The sequence below is a fragment of the Rhinoraja longicauda genome, chromosome 34, assembly GCF_053455715.1.
Source record: "Rhinoraja longicauda isolate Sanriku21f chromosome 34, sRhiLon1.1, whole genome shotgun sequence".
Lineage (NCBI taxonomy): Eukaryota > Metazoa > Chordata > Chondrichthyes > Rajiformes > Arhynchobatidae > Rhinoraja > Rhinoraja longicauda.
The window spans coordinates 14,729,846-14,752,582 of record NC_135986.1 but is presented as its reverse complement, the minus strand read 5'-3'; the positions used below and the strand labels follow the sequence as shown (position 1 = coordinate 14,752,582).

Here is a 22,737-nt window from a genome sequence, read left to right as displayed (position 1 = left end):
CCCGTTGGCTGAGCAGTAAAGTAAGTGCTAATCACAGTTGAACAGGCAGTTTAAAAAGAGCGCCAAAAGGAAGTAGTAGTCAATTTGAAAAGTCCGGGAGCAGAGCAAGGACGCCCGTTGGCTGAGCAGTAAAGTAAGTGCTAATCACAGTTGAACAGGCAGTTTAAAAAGAGCGCCAAAAGGAAGTAGTAGTCAATTTGAAAAGTCCGGGAGCAGAGCAAGGACGCCCGTTGGCTGAGCAGTAAAGTACGTGCTAATCACAGTTGAACAGGCAGTTTAAAAAGAGCGCCAAAAGGAAGTAGTAGTCAATTTGAAAAGTCCGGGAGCAGAGCAAGGACGCCCGTTGGCTGAGCAGTAAAGTAAGTGCTAATCACAGTTGAACAGGCAGTTTAAAAAGAGCGCCAAAAGGAAGTAGTAGTCAATTTGAAAAGTCCGGGAGCAGAGCAAGGACGCCCGTTGGCTGAGCAGTAAAGTAAGTGCTAATCACAGTTGAACAGGCAGTTTAAAAAGAGCGCCAAAAGGAAGTAGTAGTCAATTTGAAAAGTCCGGGAGCAGAGCAAGGACGCCCGTTGGCTGAGCAGTAAAGTAAGTGCTAATCACAGTTGAACAGGCAGTTTAAAAAGAGCGCCAAAAGGAAGTAGTAGTCAATTTGAAAAGTCCGGGAGCAGAGCAAGGACGCCCGTTGGCTGAGCAGTAAAGTAAGTGCTAATCACAGTTGAACAGGCAGTTTAAAAAGAGCGCCAAAAGGAAGTAGTAGTCAATTTGAAAAGTCCGGGAGCAGAGCAAGGACGCCCGTTGGCTGAGCAGTAAAGTAAGTGCTAATCACAGTTGAACAGGCAGTTTAAAAAGAGCGCCAAAAGGAAGTAGTAGTCAATTTGAAAAGTCCGGGAGCAGAGCAAGGACGCCCGTTGGCTGAGCAGTAAAGTAAGTGCTAATCACAGTTGAACAGGCAGTTTAAAAAGAGCGCCAAAAGGAAGTAGTAGTCAATTTGAAAAGTCCGGGAGCAGAGCAAGGACGCCCGTTGGCTGAGCAGTAAAGTAAGTGCTAATCACAGTTGAACAGGCAGTTTAAAAAGAGCGCCAAAAGGAAGTAGTAGTCAATTTGAAAAGTCCGGGAGCAGAGCAAGGACGTCCGTTGGCTGAGCAGTAAAGTAAGTGCTAATCACAGTTGAACAGGCAGTTTAAAAAGAGCGCCAAAAGGAAGTAGTAGTCAATTTGAAAAGTCCGGGAGCAGAGCAAGGACGCCCGTTGGCTGAGCAGTAAAGTAAGTGCTAATCACAGTTGAACAGGCAGTTTAAAAAGAGCGCCAAAAGGAAGTAGTAGTCAATTTGAAAAGTCCGGGAGCAGAGCAAGGACGCCCGTTGGCTGAGCAGTAAAGTAAGTGCTAATCACAGTTGAACAGGCAGTTTAAAAAGAGCGCCAAAAGGAAGTAGTAGTCAATTTGAAAAGTCCGGGAGCAGAGCAAGGACGCCCGTTGGCTGAGCAGTAAAGTAAGTGCTAATCACAGTTGAACAGGCAGTTTAAAAAGAGCGCCAAAAGGAAGTAGTAGTCAATTTGAAAAGTCCGGGAGCAGAGCAAGGACGCCCGTTGGCTGAGCATTAAAGTAAGTGCTAGTTTAAGTGAGAAGTCAGGTAAATTGGACAATCAGGCAATTTAATTGGTAATATAAGCAATACTTGCAAAAGGGTGCAGCCCAGTGAGGGAAGTGCCCAGTGAGAAAAGTGCGAGTCTTTGGCTGCGAGTCTTCGGCGAGGAGGCTGAGGTGAGGAGGATACCATTGTTTTAAGCCAGAGCTGGTTATAGGCACAAGGTGATGGCGGAAAAGTTGGTGCGGTGTGTTTCCTGCAGGATGTGGGAAGACAGGGACGTCACGGGAGCTTCTGGGAGCTACACCTGCAAGAACTGTGTCCAGGTGCAGCTCCTGAAGGGACGTGTGGTGGAGTTGGAGAGGCAGTTGGATGACCTCAGGGCCATCCGGGAATGCGAGAGTTTCCTCGACAGGACCTATTGTGAGGCTGTCACGCCAAGGGTCCAGGTCGAGCGAAGGTGGGAGACTGTTTCCGGGGGGAGTGGACGTGGACTACAGGAGACCCCAGTGGCTGTGCCTATTGCAAATAGGTATACCCTCTTGGGAACTGTCGGGGCAGAAGACGTTTCCAGTCCGAGTGGCGGACCTGTTGGCAAGGATACACGACAGGGGAGACCGAAGTCTGGAAGAGCCGTAGTGGTCGGTGACTCCATAGTCCGAGGGACGGATAGAAGATTCTGTGGCAGCAGGAGGGACTTGAGGATGGTCTGTTGCCTCCCTGGTGCCAGGGTTCAACACATCACAGACCGGCTTCAGAAAATCCTAGCGAGGGAAGGCGATCAACCTGAAGTCGTTGTGCACGTGGGCACGAATGACGTCGGGCGGAAGAGGAAGGAGGTGCTACAGCGGGAGTTTAGAGAGTTGGGAAAAACGCTGAGAAGTAGGACGTCGAAGGTGGTTATCTCTGGACTGCTACCGGTACCTCGTGCTGGTGAGGCCAGGAACAGAGAGATAGAGGGTATGAATTTATGGCTGAGGGACTGGTGCAGAGAGCAGGGATTTAGATTTCTGGACCACTGGGATCTCTTCTGGGCTAGGGGTGACTTGTACAAAAGGGACGGGTTGCATCTTAACAGCAGGGGGACAAACATTCTGGCAGGCAGGTTTGCTAGTGTGACACCTGTGGCTTTAAACTAAGTAGTGGGGGGGAGGGGTTAACAAATTGTGAATATGAAGATGAGGTAAAAGGGAATACAGGAGATATTGCAAAAGACTCTCGGAAGAATGGGAACAGAAGTTCTAGAGCGGAAAAGAAATTAAGGGCAGGGCCAATTGTGAACGATGTGAGAGGGGAGGTAAATACAGAAGTTAAAGTGTTGTACTTAAATGCGCGTAGTATAAAAAATAAAGTGGATGAGCTTGAGGCTCAGTTAGTCATGGGCAAGTATGATGTTGTAGGGATCACTGAGACATGGCTACAAGAGGACCAGGGCTGGGAACTGAATATTCAGGGGTACACAACGTATAGAAAAGACAGACAGGTGGGCAGAGGGGGTGGGGTTGCTCTGATGGTAAGGAATGATATTCATTCCCTTGCAAGGGGTGACATAGAATCAGGAGATGTTGAATCAGTATGGATAGAAATGAGAAATTGTAAGGGTAAAAAGACCCTAATGGGAGTTATCTATAGGCCCCCAAACAGTAGCCTCGACTTAGGGTGCAAGTTAAATCAGGAGATAAAATTGGCGTGTCAAAAATGTAATGCTACGGTGGTTATGGGAGATTTCAACATGCAGGTAGACTGGGAAAATCAGGTTGGAAATGGACCCCAGGAAAGAGAGTTTGTAGAGTGCCTTCGAGATGGATTCTTAGAACAGCTTGTACTGGAGCCTACCAGGGAGAAGGCAATTCTGGATTTAGTGTTGTGTAATGATCCTGATCTGATAAGGGGGCTAGAGGTAAAAGAGCCATTAGGAGGCAGTGATCACAACATGATAAGTTTTACTCTGCAAATGGAAAGGCAGAAGGGAAAATCGGAAGTGTCGGTATTACAGTATAGCAAAGGGGATTACAGAGGCATGAGGCGGGAGCTGGCCAAAATTGATTGGAAGGAGGCCCTAGCAGGGAAGACGGTAGAACAGCAATGGCAGGTATTCCTGGGAATAATGCAGAGGTTGCAGGATCAATTTATTCCAAAGAGGTGGAAAGACTCTAAGGGGAGTAAGAGACACCTGTGGCTGACGAGGGAAGTCAGGGACAGCATAAAAATTAAGGAGAGGAAGTATAACATAGCAAAGAAGAGTGGGAAGACAGAGGATTGGGACTCTTTTAAAGAGCAACAAAAGTTAACTAAAAAGGCAATACGAGGAGAAAAGATGAGGTACGAGGGTAAACTAGCCAATAATATAAAGGAGGATAGCAAAAGTTTTTTTAGGTACGTGAAGAGGAAAAAAATAGTCAAGGCAAATGTGGGTCCCTTGAAGACAGAAGCAGGGGAATTTATTATGGGGAACAAAGAAATGGCAGACGAGTTAAACCGTTACTTTGGATCTGTCTTCACTGAGGAAGATACACACAATCTCCCAAATGTTCTCGGGGCTGGAGAACCTAGGGTGATGGAGGAACTGAAGGAAATCCACATTAGGCAGGAAATGGTTTTGGGTAGACTGATGGGACTGAAGGCTGATAAATCCCCAGGGCTTGATGGTCTGCATCCCAGAGTACTTAAGGAGGTGGCTCTAGAAATAGTGGAAGCATTGGAGATCATTTTTCAATGTTCTATAGATTCAGGATCAGTTCCTGTGGATTGGAGGATAGCAAATGTTATCCCACTTTTTAAGAAAGGAGGGAGAGAGAAAACGGGTAATTATAGACCAGTTAGTCTGACATCAGTGGTGGGGAAAATGCTGGAGTCAATTATAAAAGACGAAATTGCTGAGCATTTGGATAGCAGTAACGGGATCGTTCCGAGTCAGCATGGATTTACGAAGGGGAAATCATGCTTGACAAATCTACTGGAATTTTTTGAGGATGTAACTAGGAAAATTGACAAGGGAGAGTCAGTGGATGTGGTGTACCTCGACTTTCAGAAAGCCTTCGACAAGGTCCCACATAGGAGATTAGTGGGCAAAATTAGGGCACATGGTATTGGGGGTAGGGTACTGACATGGATAGAAAATTGGTTAACAGACAGAAAGCAAAGAGTGGGGATAAATGGGTCCCTTTCGGAATGGCAGGCAGTGACCAGTGGGGTACCGCAAGGTTCGGTGCTGGGACCCCAGCTATTTACGATATACATTAATGACTTAGACGGAGGGATTAAAAGTACCATTAGCAAATTTGCAGATGATACTAAGTTGGGGGGTAGTGTGAATTGTGAGGAAGATGCAATAAGGCTGCAGGGTGACCTGGACAGGTTGTGTGAGTGGGCGGATACATGGCAGATGCAGTTTAATGTAGATAAGTGTGAGGTTATTCACTTTGGAAGTAAGAATAGAAAGGCAGATTATTATCTGAATGGTGTCAAGTTAGGAGGAGGGGGAGTTCAACGAGATCTGGGTGTCCTAGTGCATCAGTCAATGAAAAGAAGCATGCAGGTTCAGCAGGCAGTGAAGAAAGCCAATGGAATGTTGGCCTTCGTAACAAGAGGAGTTGAGTATAGGAGCAAAGAGGTCCTTCTACAGTTGTACCGGGCCCTGGTGAGACCGCACCTGAGTACTGTGTGCAGTTTTGGTCTCCAAATTTGAGGAAGGATATTCTTGCTATGGAGGGCGTGCAGCGTAGGTTCACTAGATTAATTCCCGGAATGGCGGGACTGTCGTATGTTGAAAGGCTGGAGCGATTGGGCTTGTATACACTGGAATTTAGAAGGATGAGGGGGGATCTTATTGAAACATATAAGATAATTAGGGGATTGGACACATTAGAGGCAGATAACATGTTCCCAATGTTGGGGGAGTCCAGAACAAGGGGCCACAGTTTGAGAATAAGGGGTAGGCCATTTAGAACGGAGATGAGGAAGAACTTTTTCAGTCAGAGGGTGGTGAAGGTGTGGAATTCTCTGCCTCAGAAGGCAGTGGAGGCCAGTTCGTTGGATGCTTTCAAGAGAGAGCTGGATAGAGCTCTTAAGGATAGCGGAGTGAGGGGGTATGGGGAGAAGGCAGGAACGGGGTACTGATTGATAGTGATCAGCCATGATCGCATTGAATGGCGGTGCTGGCTCGAAGGGCTGAATGGCCTACTCCTGCACCTATTGTCTATTGACTATCTAATTTTGGTATGTCCAACTTTTTTAACCATGCATTGATATCACCGTTAGCTTTGGATTTATACAGCTCTTGATAATACTCCTCAAAACGTTAATTTATTAATTTTGGATCGGTTAAAGCAACACCCTTGCCTGATTTTATTATATGTATGGCCCTACTTGCTTGTTGCCCTCTAAGCTGACGGGCTAACAATGTATGCGGTTTGTCCCCTAATTCAAAATATCGCTGTTTCAGTCGCAGTAGCTGGTCACTGACTTGATTTGTTAGAATCGTGTTATACTCATATTTAAGACTGAGCATATTTTGCAGCGTTTGGGGGTTGTTTGTGCTCCGATACAACGTGTCCATTGGAGAAAGCTCCGAATCAATTTCTTGTAGACGTCTCTCTCTCTGGATTTCTTTAAAGACGCTTCATACGAAATAATATGACCCCTCATAACTGCCTTGAAAGCTTCCCACAAGGTGGAGTCCGAGACATCAGAAGTGTCATTGGTCTCCAAATATTCTGTAATTTTTTCAGACATGTATTTACAGAAAGTTCCATCATTAAGCAAGGAAAGGCGTAGTCGCCATTTAGCACATCGTTTAGACAGCTTAAAGTCAAAGATAATTGAGGTTGGAGCGTGATCTGAGATCAAAATGTTATGATATTTGGTATTTATTACATTAGGTATGAGTTTCGAGTCTAATAAAAAATAATCGATACGAGAGTATGAATTGTGCATTTTAGAAAAAAAAGAGTATTCTCTGTGGGATGCTGTATCCTCCAAATGTCAACTAAATTGGTGGAGGAGATGAGATTTTTCAGAACCGTGGATGCATTCGAAGGGCTACACATTTTATTTGATGACCTATCCAGGTGCCAGTCAAGGATTGTGTTATGGTCCCCTGCAACAATCACATTCGTATTAGAAAGGTCAGGTAGCTTATCAAAGATTTTGCGAAAGAAAGCTGCATCATCAATATTCGGACCATAAATGTTAAGCAGTGTTACATGAACAGAGTAAAGGTACCCAGTTACTATGAGAAATCGACCATTCGGGTCACTTACTGTAGAAATATGTCTGAAATCTATGTTTTTCTTAACCATAATTGCCACCCCGCGGGCTTTGCTAGAAAATGTGGATTGAAATATCTGATCTGCCCATCTGCAGCGCAACTGTCTCTGCCCCAATGTTCTAATGTGAGTTTCTTGGAGGAACACAAGGTCGGCAGATAAAGACCTAAGATGTGAAAACACCTTAGCTCGTTTAATTGGGTGGCCCATGCCGCGGACATTCCAGCTCACCATGGTAACCCTCCCACGCACATCATCATCCCCAGGTACCATCAGAAGGTGTAAATTGTATTACATAAGCAGCGACATAATAATTTGCCTCAAACAAAAAAACAGGAAGACCACCAACACAAAAACACACACAAAACTCGGACTTTCCCTCCCCCCATCCCCACTCTCCCAAACAAAGTGAGAGAAAATATCCTAACATACTGTAAACGGGGGTTACTTCAACTATCTAGCCTGTTAAGCCCAAAGGCTAGCTAAAGGCTAAATTGTGAAACCGCTAGCTAGTTAACTACAAATTCAGTCGGCATCCCCTCCGATGAACAAACAAAATTACGGATCTGTTCACCAAAAAAACGTTTCCCTTTGAAAAATTAGCAGGAACCCATCCTGTAAAATCATCCTATTCCTGAAACGAATTAAGCACATTAAACAAAGTTAAAGTTAAATCTATTGAGTCCAACGTCTACCTTTCGTGTGAATGACCATGTCCATGGCTCAGAGTTAACTCGTTCGCATGTTAGCCGACGCCCGCCGTCCACTCCGGGCCAGCGGCTTAAACATGGATAGACATGGGAGAGTCAATGCACTTGGACAAAAGCTTGTATCCTCAGGATTTAAGCTTACTCGACAAGAGGGTGACCATGCCCCCATGTTGAGATTGGCTGAAACAGCTGGTCTGGAGACCAGCTAGTCAGTGTTAGTCTGTTAGCCGACATTAGCCCACCGTTGTCACTGGGCGGCAGGTTATCCGCGAATAGTTTGGCCTCCTCCGGGGTGCTAAATATCGACGTGTCGATACCCTGGGTAACCCGGAGGCGAGCAGGGTAGATATATCCGGTTCGCAGGCCTGCCTCTTTGAGCTTCTTCCTCGTGACCTCGAAAAGACGACGTTGTTTCATTATCTCTGCCGGGAGATCAGGAAAAATGTGAATTTGCTTCCCATTGTAGTTCAGCAGGTATTGTTGTTGTGACAGTCGCATTATCCGCTCTTTCTGATGGCCGCTGTGGATCTTAACTATCATGACTCTGGGGCGCGCGAGATCGTTAGCCGGTTGTCCTCCCAGCCTATACGCCCTATCAACTTCTATGGGCATCGAGAAATGTTCTGCCCCCAACAAGTCCCGAATAAAGTTACCAATGAACTCCATGGGGCGGCCGCCTTCAATCTTTTCTGGTAGTCCGACCACTTTTATGTTCTGGCGTCTGGAGCGCGCCTCCAGATCAATAACTTTATCCTGGAGGGCCTTGTTAGCATATTCTAGCCGTAGCCACTGCTGCTCCAACTGAATTAGTCGAGTGTCATGGTCACTGCTCGCATCTTCTACCATAGATATCCGTGCTCCATGTTCAGTCAGAGTGGCTTGGGTAACTTGGAGGGACACCTCCAGGGTATTAAATCGGTCATCCATCTTCTTGCTCATTTCATTTATAGCTGTAAGAATGATGGCTGTTTCAGGAGTTCCTTCTGCCGATAGTGTGATTAGCTCCGGCTCTCCACCACTAGGCCGCTCCTCATCCAGTGACGATGCTGGGTTTTCATTAAATTTCCTGACGGCTGGCTGCTTTCTGGACGACTTCTGCGTTGTCATTTTATGTCGGTCTGTTATTACAGCAGTAGACACAACTTAAAGTGGGAGTTGTACTATAAATAGTCTTTTATTCCTTAATCTCGATTTATCGGAGGGGAGCTCTAGCAAAACACGTCTATTACATCATATGCACACTAGCGCCCCCGGAAGGCAGATTATTATCTGAATGGTGTCAAGTTAGGTAAAGGGGGTCTACAATGCGTGTCCTAGTGCATCAGTCACTGAAAGGAAGCATGCAGGTACAGCAGGCAATGAAGAAAGCCAATGGAATGTTGACCTTCATAACAAGAGGAGTTGAGTATAGGAGCAAATAGGTCCTTCTGCAGTTGTACAAGGCCCTAGTGAGACCACACCTGGAGTACTGTGTGTAGTTATGGTATCCAAATTTGAGTAAGGATATTCGTGCTATTGAGGGCGTGCAGCGTAGGTTTACTAGGTTAATTCCCGGAATGGTGGGGCTGTCATATGTTGAAAGAGTGGAGCGACTAGGCTTGTATACACTGGAATTTAGAAGAATGAGAGGGGATCTTATCGAAACATATAAGATTATTAAGGGGTTGGACACGTTAGAGGCAGGAAACATGTTCCCAAAGTTGGGGGAGTCCAGAACCAGGGGCCACAGTTTAAGAATAAGGGGTAGACCATTTAGAACAGAGATGAGGAAAAATCTTTTCAGTCAGTTGTAAATCTGTGGAGTTCTCTGCCTCAGAAGGCAGTGGAGGCCAATTCTCTGAATGCATTCAAGAGAGAGCTAGATAGAGCTCTTAAGGATAGCGGAGCCAGAAGGTATGGGGAGAAGGCAGGAACGGGGTACTGATTGAGAATGATCAGCCATGATCACATTGAATGGCGGTGCTGGCTCGAAGGGTCGAAAGGCCTACTCCTGCACCTAAAGTGATGAACGTGAACATGCAGGCTGAGCATGTAGCTCAGGAGAAGATTTGTATTTTGCCCTGTGACTAGGGTTTGTGATCAGTGTAGAGATATCTCATTGAAATCACGATCAGCCCCAGTGAGCTGGCATCTTGAATATTATGTCCAGATCGATCATAGGTAGGATATTGGTGCAATAGAGGGAGTGCAGAGATGGTTCACACAGTGTCTGGTCTGCGGGGTTGGAAATTGAAGGGGTTTGAAGGACAGTTTATCTGAAGAAATCTGAATATTTTACAATATCTGTGTGTCCAAAATTGTTGAATTGTGCATTGGCAAGTAGTGTGACAAAACGGGTTGATCTGAGTGAAAACATGTCATTTGTGTGACGTGCAAGTTTATCCAAAGACTGTGAGTGACAGGAGTGAGTACAGTTGGTGACAAGGAATTTCGTGCCCGACGACTGCTGGCAGTGAGACTCACTGGGAACCAGTGTCATGGCCGTGCTGTTGATGAGAAGCGGCAACTCTGATGTCAATGTGAAGAAATGTAGGACATGGTGGGAAAACTCAGCAGGCCAGACAGCATCTGTGGAAGGAGAAATGGCTGATATTTTAGCTCTGGCATCCTTGATTGGAACAGAGGAAGAGATAAATGTGTCTGTCTCTGTAGCAGAGAGGGCTGGGAGGGCATTGGGTGGAACTGAGTGACGTTTGCTGATAGATGCATCGGGGCTACTCAGGATTTAATCTAGTGATGTAGGGGGCTGAGATCCACAGTTACTGGTGGGCTGTGAATCCTATGTAGAAATAAGGACAGTAAAATCCAGTGGGATCAGTAGACAGAGACAGGAGGGGAATTTCGAGTGGGGCCAGTGGGGTTAATGGACGATCACTATGACGGGATTATACTGTCTGCCTCTCAATAGTCAGCATGGAAGAGTAGACCAAACATGTCGGCTGAATGAGGAAGGGTGTAAAATCAATGTGTTTGTAGTCATGGGTAATTGTAACTGTTGGGTGGGGAGAAGCAGTGACGTTTCAACAGAAAGCAACATCCAGATCTGTGCTACTAGGACTAGCTCTGTGGCACAGAGGGGATGAATGAGGCCAGTCAGGCTACAGTGATAGGACACTCGATAGTCAGGGGAAAAGAAGGATATTCTGTGAGGATAGGAATAGGGAGATGGGACAGATGAATGCATGGCTGAAAGGTTGGAGCAGGGAGTCAGATTATTGGATTATTGGGATTTTTCTGCGGCTGCAGTGACCTGCACAAGAGGGACGGGTTACACCTGAACTGGAGGGTGACAAATATTCTGGCAGGCAGATTTGCTCACGATACCAGGGAAGGTTTCAAATAGATTGGCAGTGGTGTGGGATTCAAAGCAGTAGTGAGGCAAGTGGAAGCTGCAAGTTGACTGCAAAGTCAGCAACAGTAAGTTCAGTATATGTGTCAGGCAGCAGCAGGGCAGGGAGCGAGCAAAGGGAGTCAGATTAAATTACATTTATTTCAGTAAAAGAGGCCGGACAAGTAAGGTCGTCGAACTGGACGTGAATAAGTACATGGGACTGGGATATTATAGCCCTTGCAGAAATATAGTTAATGGAGGGTCAGGCAGGTAGCTTAATGTTCCAGGGTACCAGTGCGACATGATAAAATGAACTGAAGACAGATATTAAAAGCGAGAGTAACTCAGCGTATCAGGCATCATCTCTGGAGAAATGGAATAGGTGACGTTTCGGATCAAGGTCCTTCTTCAGACTGACAGTCAGGGAAAAGGAGGAATGAGAGATATGGACGATACTTAGAACAAATGAATGAAAGAAATGCAGACAGCAACGATAATCATTGAAATGTGAATCCCACAATGGTCCATTGATGACTGTGGGATAGGTGATAACGAGTTATACAGACCGTGAAATTCGACAGGACGACAACAAAGCTAGTATTACGATGGTGGGGGAGGGACGGATAGAGGGGATGCAAGTTAGAGAAATCAAAATTAATACCGCTGGGTTGTAAACTGCCAAAGTGAAATATGAGGCGCTGTTCCGCCAATTTACATTTGGCCTCTCTCTGATACTGAAGGAGACCTCGGACAGAGAGGTCAGGATGGGAATGGGAAGGGGAGTTAAAGTGTTTGGCAACTGGGAGAGCATGTAGTTTAAGGCGGACTGTTGAGTGAAGCGATCGCCGAGTCTGCCTGTGTTGGGTCTCCCCTAATATATATATATATATATATATATATATATATATATATATATATATATATATATATATATATATATATATACACATATACACATATACACATATCCACACCTGGATGGCAGATACAGTAGATGAGGTTGGAGGAGATGCACGTGAACCTCTGCCTCACCCGAAAGGAATGTCGAGGTCCCTGGACCTGTGCGCTCTGTTGGTGAATTGATTCTGAAACAGATTTACTCCTCTTCATTTGCCTCCAGGGTATTTGACTGAGATTATCAACTGTTTTGGCGTTTGGGACCTATCAGTTATTGCTGAAGTTCTCGCCAACACTCCACGCTATCCCCTCAATTAATCGAACCAACTATGATTAATGAAAATCTGAAGAAGGCTCCCATCCGAAAACATTGTCTGTCCATTCCGCTCTTTGTGGCGCGCGGCAGTGTTGCTGCCTTCCAGCGCCAGAGACCCGGGTTAGATCCTGAGTATGGGTGCTGTCTGTACAGAGTTTGTACGTTCTTCACATGCACTGTGTGGGTTTTCTGCAAGAGCTCCAGTTACCTACAGCACTGAAGACGTACAGGTTAGTAGGTGAATTGGCTACGTGCATTTGTAAATTTTCCCTCGTGTCGGATAGTGTTCGTGTAAGGGGATCGCTGGTCGGCTTGGTTTCGGTGGGCCGATGGGCCTGTTTCCGCACTGTATCTCTGAAACTAAATGTAAGCTGCAATTTATTGTGCTTCCTAAGTAACTTCTGGCTTTATAAACACAGGTTTACCATCTAAGTTGGATCTGACCTCCAACGCTTCACCGGGGATTCCCCCTCTTCCAGCCGCCTTCTCCATATTACAATCAGTCTGAAGAACAATCCAAATCCAAGGGGTGGCTATGGGCACTCACATGGGACCTAGCTATGCCTGTCTCTTTGTAGGGTATGTAGATCAATCCCTGTTCCAGGCGTACACTGGCCCTATCCCCAAACTCTACCTCCGCTACATTGAAGACTGCATTGGTGCTACCTCCTGTACACATGCAGAACTCACTGACTTCATCAACTTTACTAATTTCCATCCTGCTCTCAAATTTACTTGGAGCATCTCCCTACCGTTTCTGGATCTTACCGTCTCCATCACAGGAGACAGACTGTTGACCGACATCTACTGCAAACCTACTGACTCCCATTGCTATCCTGACTACACTTCTTCCCACCCTGTTTCCTGTAAAGACTATCCCCTACTCCCAATTCCTCCATCTACGCTGACTCTGCGCTCAGGATGAGGTGTTCCATACTAGGACATTAGGTAACGGGGGTTCCCCTCTTCCATTGTACTTGAGGCTTTCGCTAAGGTTTCTTCAATATCCCTCAGCTCCAATTTTGCTCCCACTCCCCTATTCATAACAAGGACATAGTCCCCCTTGTTACCTTCCACCCCATCAGCCATCGCATACAACATCTTATCCTCCAACATTTTTGCCACCTCCAACGGGATCCCATTACTGGCCACATCTTCCCATCTCCACCCCTTTATGCTTTCCGCAGAGACCGTTCCCTCCGCAACTCTCTGGTTCACTCATTCCTTCCTACCCAAACCACCCCCTCCCCAGGTACTTTCCCCTGCAACCGCAGGAGAAGCAACACCTGTCCCTTTACCTCCCCCCTCAACTCCATCCATGGACCCAAACAGTCTTTCGTGGTGAGGCAGAGTTTCCCCGGCACCTCTTCCAACCTCATCTACTGCATCCAGGTGTCAACTTCTCTACATCGGTGAGACCAAGCGCAGGCTCGGCGATCGTTTCGCTGAACACCTCCGCTCAGTCCGTCTTGACCTACCTGATCTCCTGCTGGCTCAGCACTTCAACTCCGCCTCCCATTCCGAATCTGACCTTTCTGTCCTGGGCCATTGTCAGATTGAGGTCCAGAGCAAATTGGTGGCAGAGTACCTCATAAGTTTGGGTAGTTATTAGTTTTTTTTACTTCACATCGTCCCTGCTTTCTCTCTCTTTCCCAGTTTTCCCACTGGTCTTCCTATCTCTGACTATTCTAGAGTCACTCCCCTGACATTAGTCCGAAGGGTCTCGACCCGAAACGTCACCCATTCCTTCTCCCGAGATGCTGCCTGACCCGTTGAGTTACTTCAGCATTTTTTGTCTACTTGTGGCCCCATATCCATGTTCTCCAGCGATGCTGCCTCACCTGCTGAGTTATTCCGGCACTTTCATATTTGAATAATTGCTCCACTAATGAAGTTGTACAAGCTGACCTTTAATTGCAAGGTGTTTTCCTTTCTCGTGTTTTATCCCACGGGACGTCAGCATCCCGCACTCGGCACCGGAAAGGATGACAAACGACAGCTTTCGGTGCTTTCTGCTGTATTAAACAGCAGCGGCCGCTGCACCAGATCGGCGCCAATTCCCCGTCCGCAGAGTGACCCGGACAGGACACGGGGCAGTGGGAGCGGCCTCTGATTGGTGCAGCGAGGGATTGTGACGTTTCCCCATAGATATCCAATCAGAGCGTTTACGGGGAGGTGTAATTATTCATGTCTCCGACCACCCAATGACGATCCGCTCCATCCCCCATTAACATAGGGCGACACCGGCACTGGCATCTCCTCCAAGGCCATGAGCATCATGAACTCGCTCGTCAACGATATTTTCAAGCGCATTGCAGGCGAGGCTTCCCGCCTGGCCCATTACAACAAGAGATCTACCATCAGCTCCCGAGAGATTCAGACCGCCGTGCGCCTGCTTCTTCCCGGGGAGCTGGCCAAGCACGCCGTGTCGGAAGGGACAAAGGCGGTGACCAAGTACACCAGCTCCAAGTAAAGATCCGCACATTGTTGACAAAATACCGAAAACCCAACGGCTCTTTTAAGAGCCACCCACATTCTCGCAGAAAGAGTTGTACTAATGTTTCGACGTTGAATCGCAGCAGAATTGTTTCAGGATGTTTTTGTTAGGCAAATTATTTAACGTTATGTTTAGTGATTAAATGTTTCAATACGAACTCCTTCCATCGGGCAGACGATACAAGGCCTTCTAAAAAAAGATAAACAAAAAAACAATGATTATGTGATGTCGCAAATTGTATTGACATCCAGATTTATAGTTTGGCGGGCTATTTCAAAGTTCTGGCTTTGGAGGGACTGGCAGTTATTTTCAGCGCTTTTGTTGCTGGTTTTGATTGGTAGATAAAACGGTTCAGTGATTGGATTATTCCTCTCACCAATGAAATCAAGTGCTTTTTCCCCAATCATCAGCGGTTCACTGGATTCCGCAAAAATGTACAAGAAGGGCGAATCTGTGATCATTTTTTCATTCTCCGTGTGCAAGATTCGGGACATGTCTGGACGAGGGAAAACCAGTGGCAAAGCTCGGGCTAAGGCCAAGTCTCGCTCGTCCCGGGCCGGATTGCAGTTCCCGGTTGGCCGTGTACACAGGCTCCTGAGAAAGGGCAACTATGCTAAGCGTGTTGGTGCCGGAGCCCCGGTCTATCTGGCTGCTGTGCTCGAGTATCTGACGGCTGAAATCCTGGAGCTGGCCGGCAATGCGGCCCGGGACAACAAGAAAAGCCGCATCATCCCCAGACATCTGCAGCTGGCTGTCCGCAACGACGAGGAGCTCAACAAACTGATGGGAGGAGTGACCATCGCACAGGGCGGTGTACTACCCAATATCCAGGCCGTGCTGTTACCCAAGAAAACTGGCGGAGCGAGCAAGTAAGCGAGAGAAACTGAACATAGTAACCCAAAGGCTCTTTTCAGAGCCACTCACCATGTCTGTGGAAGGGCAAATCGGCGGCTATGCTTCGTGCGGGAAAAGTGTTCATTGTCGTTGTCCAAAACCGACCCTGCACATTGAGTTGTGTATACAGTGACGTAGCGGTAGACCAACTGCCTTGCAGCGCCAGAGACCCGGTTTCAATCCTGACTAGGGATGCTTGCCTGTACGCAGTTTGTACGTTCTCCCCGTTTCCTCCCACACTCAAAAGACGTTAATTGGCATAATGTAAATGTACCAAAAAATCCCTTGTGTGTGTAGGATCGTGTTCATGTGTGGGACTGCTGACTCGCTGGCCCTCAGGGCCTGTTTCCGCGCTGTACATCTGAACTAAACTAAACATGAAACAGCGGTTGACTGATGCGGAAAGGTAAGTTTTGGCAGATATTCTTACAACAATAATGTCCCCTAATCTATAGTTAAGAGCCCATTTGGAGGTTGTTGTGTACGGAAGGGTAGTGTGTGGTTTTTGGGATGTAGCAGCTCCTGAACCTGGATGTTACAGTTTTCAGGCTCCCGTACCATCTTCTTAATGGCAGGTGTGAAATAAGGGCATAGGGTGTGAAATAAGGGTGGTGTGGGTTTTTGCAAGCTGCCTTTTTGAGGTAGCAACTGTTGTAGATTCCTTTGATGGGCAGGTGATTGACTGGGAGTGTTTACCAGTTTTTGCAATCTTGTTCATTCCTGGGCGTTCGATTTGCTGAACCAGGCAGTGATGCAGCCAGTGATAGAGATATGCTCTCTACTGTACACCTGTAGAAGTTCATGAGATTATTCATTGACATACAGAATCTCCTCAATCTTCTATGGAAGTAGAAACATTGATAGGCTTTACTTATGATTGCATCTAAGTGCTGGACCCAGGTCCAGTCCCACGAATGTCCAGCTTTGACTCTCCACCACTGTCCTGCGATGAAGGCAAATTCATGGATCCTTATTTTTCCATTCCATAGTCCACAATCAGTTTCTTGGTCTTATTGACTGAAGTGTGCGCATGTGCGGGACTCAGGCCGGTGAGGCCTGTGGAATCAGCAATAATTTCCAGTCGCTTTGAAGATGTGTATTACAGAAATGAGTTGCTTAAAGCTTAAATAAAGTTTAAGTAAACTGGAATTTTCATTTGCCTCAACAATTTAAGCAACTCAATCTCAGAAGTTAAGCAGTGTGACATCGAGATGCAGAAACTATTGAAACCACAATGCTTGGATCTGGATCTCAACTCACTTACTGCAGCAAAGGAATGGAAGCACTGGCTTCGTACACTAAATATCTTATTTGAGTTTAGTGACAATGCACCAGACAAATTCAGGACATTAATATTCTCTATCTCTTATGATGTATATGATTACATAGAGTAATGTACAACGTATGATTCTGCTATTGATGCACTAAGCAGACTCTTCGTTAAGACACCTCCTTGCTACTCGTAAACAAAAACCTGGTGAGTCACTTGATGAGTTTTTAACACGAAGCAGTTACAGCTGATCAATATCAACAGGAAGATTATTCGAGACTCTTTTAGTTTGGCATCGCCTTTAATATGACAGACTATTAGAAAGCAAAACCTTGGATCTACAGTCAGCTTACAATCAAGCTTGTATAAATAGTGTAAGAAAATAACTACAGATGCTGGTACAAATCGAAGGTAATTATTTCAAAAAATGCTGGAGTAACTCAGCAGGTCAGGCAGCATCTCAGGAGAGAAGGAATGGGTGACGTTTCATGTCGAGACCCTTCAGACTGATGTCGGGGGTGGGACAAAGGAAGGATATAGGTGGACACAGGAAGATAGAGGGAGAACTGGGGAGGGGGAGGGGAAGAGAGGGACAGAGGAACTATCTAACGTTGGGGAAGTCTATCTTCTGGGCTGCAAGTGCCCAAGTGAAATATGAGGTGCTGTTCCTCCAATTTCCGGTGGGCTTCACTATGGCACTGGAGGAGGCCCATGACAGAAAGGTCAGACTGGGAATGGGAGGGGGAGTTGAAGCGCTCAGCCACCGGGAGATCACGTTGCTTAAGCGGGACTGAGCAAAGGTGTTGAGCGAAATGATCGCCGAGCCTGCATTTGGTTTCGCCGATGTAAAGAAGTTAACATCTAGAGCAACAGATACAATAGATGAGGTTGGAGGAGGTGCAGGTGAACCTTTGTCTCACCTGGAAAGACTGTTTGGGTCCTTGGATGGAGTTGAGGGGGGAGGTAAAGGGACAGGTGTTGCATCTCCTGCGGGTTGCTGGGGAAAGTGCCCGGGGATGGTGTGGTTACTCAATCAAGCTTACTCATTAGACTTGGCTCAGAGAAATTCAGATGCTTATGGCTCATCTAATGTGTATTCTGATGCAACTACTACAGAATAATCTAACCCAAATATTAATATGGGGCAAGCTGAAACAATTTCTACTGATAAATGTGCCCTTGCTGCAGCATGTACTTATTCAAAAAAGAAGTGTTACTTTTGCGTAGGTAATATTCATAATAGAGAGTGATATGTCCTGCTCGAGAGGCAACTTGTAATGGTTGTGGCAAGAAGGGATATTATTCTAGAGTATGCAAGTCCAAAGCAACTACTAAAAGTGTGATTGCTGCTACGTATATGCCTTCTTTATGTGCAATCACAACTGCATTTCCTCAGAGCTTGTCTCATGCAGCTGCAACGGTATCCATCAACGGCCGTACACTTAATGTACTACTTGATTCTGGCAGTTCAGAAAGTTTTATAAGTGAACAAGTTGACTCTCGACTAAATCTAACTATAATTCCTTCAAATAGAGCAATCTCGATGGCTCTGACAACTCTCAATACTCAAATTATTGGATCTTGTATTGTGGACTTTATTCTGAACAAAACTAGTTATAAATCTGTATGTCTGGGTATTTTGAAAAATTTGTGTAGTGATATAATTCTACGTCAGGATTTTCACAAACAGCACAGATCACTTCAAATCATGTATGAAGGAACAATGCCTGATCTTGTATTGTCAAAGCCTCCAGTATTGTGTGATTTTTCTACTGCATCTGTTGAATGTCCTTCATTATTCACTAATCTATCCTGTAAGTGCAAGCCAATTGCTACAAAATCAAGACATTTTAGTAAAGATGACAAAAAATGTATCAACACAGAAGTAACTAATCTTTTACAAGAAGGTATCATAGAACCCAGTTCTTCCCCTTGGAAGGCACAAGTTGTCGTGGTTAAGGACCCCTTAGAGAGACATAGAAAGAGACTCTGCATTGATTATTCTCAAACTATAACCAGTTCACGGAGCTTGATGCATATCCATTACCTCGTATAGAAGATATTATCAATACATGAGCCAAGTATAAGATATTCTCTACTTTTGATCTAAAAAGTTCTTACTACCAAATTCCTTTGAAAGAATCAGAAAAGAAACACACTGCATTTGAAGCAAATGGAAAATTATACCACTACTGCAGAGTTCCTTTTGGTGTAACTAATGGTGTGGCTGTTTTTCAGAGAGAGATGGACAAACTTGTTGAACAGGAAAACCTTAAAGATACTTTCCCTTATCTTAATAATATAACTATTGCAGGAAAAGACCAAGCTAAACATGACAAAAATGTACCATGGTTTTTAGAAGTTGTACATTCTAAAAATCTAACATTAAATGAGGCTGGCAGAAAGACTCCACCCACTCCAAGAAATACCTATTCCAGCTATATTAAACTCTCTATGAAGGCTTCTTGGTATGTTTGCATATTATGCTAAATGGATACCAAATTTTTCTGACAAATTTCAACCTTTGATTAGAGCAAAATCGTTTCCTCTTGACTCTACAGCAATTGGTGCCTTTACTTCTTTAAAGAAACAATTAGAATCTGCGACATTATACGCCATCGATGAGGATCTCCCGTTTGTTGTTGAATGTGATCCCTCTGATTTAGCACTATCAGCAACATTAAATCAAGGAGGACGACCAGTGGCTTTCATGTCACGTACTCTCCAAGGTAGTGAATTGCACTTCCCACCCGTCGAAAAGGAAGCTACAGCAATTATTGAAGCAGTGAGAAAATTGATTCATTTCCTTGCTCACCAGCACTTTACTTTAATAACAGATCAGCATTCAGTAGCTTTAATGCTAGATAATCGGAAACGAACAAAGATTAAAAACAGTAAAATTCATGAATGGAGGATTGAATTATCTGCATATAGTTATTCAATTGAGTACCACCCTGGTAAGGATAATGTTGCTCTGGATTCATTAACTCGAGCATTTTGTGCTTCTGTTCATTCTTTTGCAGTCACTGATCCTCACAAAAGGTTGTGTCATCCTGGAGTCACTCGTATGTTACACCAAGTTCGTTCCAAAAACTTCCCTTTCTCTACAGAAGATGTGAAGTGATGTGTGCTTCATGTAGAATCTGTGCTGAATTAAAACCAAGGTTCTTCCATTCTGTAGAAGGAAGATTGATCAAAGCTACTCAACCTATGGAACGTGTCTTGAACAGGAAAACCTTAAAAGGGCCTTTACCATCCTCCTCTCAAAATGTTTATATACTTACCATACTTGATGAATATTCGAGGTTTCCATTTGCCTTTCCTTGTCCAAATATGTCAGCTGCTACGGTTATCAAATGTTCAGATCAACTGTTTTAATTCTGTGGATTTCCACGTTACATACATTCTGATAGGGGCACCTCATTCATGTCAAACGATTTAAAAGACTACCTTTCTAATAGAGGAATTGCAACAAGTAAAACAACACTATATCATCCTATTGGAAATGGTCAGGTTGAGAGGTATAACGGAATCATTTGCAAAGTAGTGAAACTGGCTTTAAAGTCAAATGACATACCAGATCAGCAGTGGGAATGTGTTCTACCAGATACATTACACTCCATCAGATCTCTACTGTCAACTGCTACCAATACTACTCCACATGAGCGGTACTTTAACTTCAAACGGCATTCTTCCAGTGGTATTTCTCTGTCATCATGGTTGACTAGCCCTGGGACTGTGTTGCTTCGTTGGTATGTCCGATCAAATAAGAATGAGCCCTTAGTTGATGAAGTTGAACTGACTGATGTCAACCCTTCTTATGCAACTATCAAGTATCAGGATGGACGTCAGTCAACTTCTCACTTCGTGACCTTGCACCATGTCCATCTTCTCCATCAGCTCCATCACTCCTTTATAATATTAATCAAGAACTTCCTTCAACACTCCCACTGTCCCCAATGAAAACTTCTATAAGTAATTCTAAAATTGAAAATGTAAATAACAATATGAGTGAAGTTGATGACCAAGCAATATATATACCACCAGCTATTGAAACACCATTATCTCCTGATGCTCCAGTGCTGCGACGGTCATCAAGACATACTAAACCTCCTGACCGTCTCAACTTATAAATAGGAGGGGAGAATGAAGTGTGCGCATGTGCGGGGCTTGGGCCGGCGAGGCCTGCTGAATCAGCGATAATTTCCAGGCGCTTTGAAGATGTGTATGACAGAAATGAGTTGCTTAAAGCTTAAATAAAGTTTAATTAATTAGAATTTTCATTTGCCTCACAACATTGACGTTGAAAGCAAGGTTGTTGTTCTGGCACCATTTGATCAGTTGTTCGATCTTCCTCCTATTTTCCAACTTGTCGTCATCTATAATTTATGCAACAACAGTGGTGTCATTGGCCAACTTGAAGATGGAGTTCAAACTGTGTCCGGCTACACAGTCATGAGTAGAGCAGCAGGCTGAGCACACAGCCATGAGGTCCTCCAATGCTGATGGTTATCAAGGAGGAAGTGTTGCTGCCAATTCGTACAGATCATTGTCTGTTGACAAGGAAGTCTAGGAACCAGTTGCAGAGGGTTGTGCAGAGACCCAGTTCCATGAGCTTGGTATCCAGCTTGGAGGGGATCATGGTGTTAAACATCCTGATGTATGTGTTTTTATCATTCAATCAGTCCAGTGCAGAGCGGTGAGCCAGCAAGATTGCATCTTCTGTTGACCTGTTGTGGTGGGAGGCAAATTGTAGCAGGTCCATGTTCTTGTTGAGGAAGGAGTTCATATGCACCATAAACAACCTCTCAAAGCACTTCATCACCATATACCTAGTCACTGAGGCACGTCACCATATTCTTCTTGGCCAAAGGTAAAGCAGATGGGAACCTGATCTAAAACATTTTTTGGGAGATTGTTTGTATCCTCTGCAGTGATACCTAGTAGATTCCTGAAGTTGCACAGCACAAAGACAGTCACTGTGATCCACCATACTGTCTAACAAAAAACCCAACTGTACCGATCCAGTTCATTGGTACTTGGTCTGTAAACATCTACACCATAATGCTTCACATCCCATCTACACTAGTCCCACTTGCCATATTCCCTCTAAACATGTCCTATCCAGTCTTAGCGCAGTACCCAATATAGATGACTTAATATAGTTATTAATTTTTAATAACTATTTTCTCTATGGCAGGGCCACAATCAAGCACAGGACTAAGCAGTGAAATTTCTGGAGTTTCAGTAACCCTACAACCTTGCTGCAGGCTAATCTAGAAGGATGAGAGGTGCATTAGAGGCAGGAAACATGTTCCCAATGTTGGGGGAGTCCAGAACCAGGGGCCACAGTTTAAGAATAAGTGGTAGGCCATTTAGAACAGAGATGAGGAAAACTTTTTCGGTCAGAGAGTTGTGAATCTGTGGAATTCTCTGCCTCAGAGGGGAGTGGAGGCCAATTCTCTGAATACATTCAAGAGACAGCTAGATAGAGCTCTTAAGGATAGCGGAGTCAGGGGGTGTGGGGAGAAAGCAGGAACGGGGTACTGATTGAGAATGATCAGCCATGATCACATTGAATGGCGGTGCTGGCTCGAAGGGCCGAATGGCCTACTCCTTCACCTATTGTCTATTGTCTATTGTAAAGCTACTGTTCTGCCACTTGGTCTGCAAACACCTACACCATAACGCTTCCAGAGCTCATCCAGATACTTCTCACATTTTGTGAGTGTCCTTGCATCCACTACCTTCTCGGGGTGTTCCCTCATTGCAACCCACTCCTTGGTGAAAGAAAAATCGTTAGGTTTTTTTCACCCTCTCCCTGCTCGCCTGAAAATGATGTCAACTGGTTTCAAATATCTTCGTTTATGGGGAAAGGTTTCTCATTATCCACGCTGTTCCTATCCACATAACCCACAGCTCGCTCTGACCAGATTCCCCTCATGTCCGAAACGCTCTGTCCCAGGGAAC

The 22,737-nt window shown here is 45.2% G+C and overlaps 1 protein-coding gene and 1 pseudogene across 1 annotated transcript; both read left to right on the top strand.

Annotated features, from left to right (window-relative positions):
* Window positions 1-14,579, top strand: part of LOC144609196 (histone H2B 7-like) — a 118,235-nt pseudogene extending 103,656 nt beyond the window's left edge.
* Window positions 14,580-15,095: 516 nt separating this feature from the next.
* Window positions 15,096-15,476, top strand: LOC144609193 (histone H2AX-like). The gene has a single exon (XM_078427613.1). It carries the CDS (start codon window positions 15,096-15,098, stop codon window positions 15,474-15,476), a length of 381 nt encoding a protein of 126 aa, XP_078283739.1.
* Window positions 15,477-22,737: the final 7,261 nt, after the last annotated feature.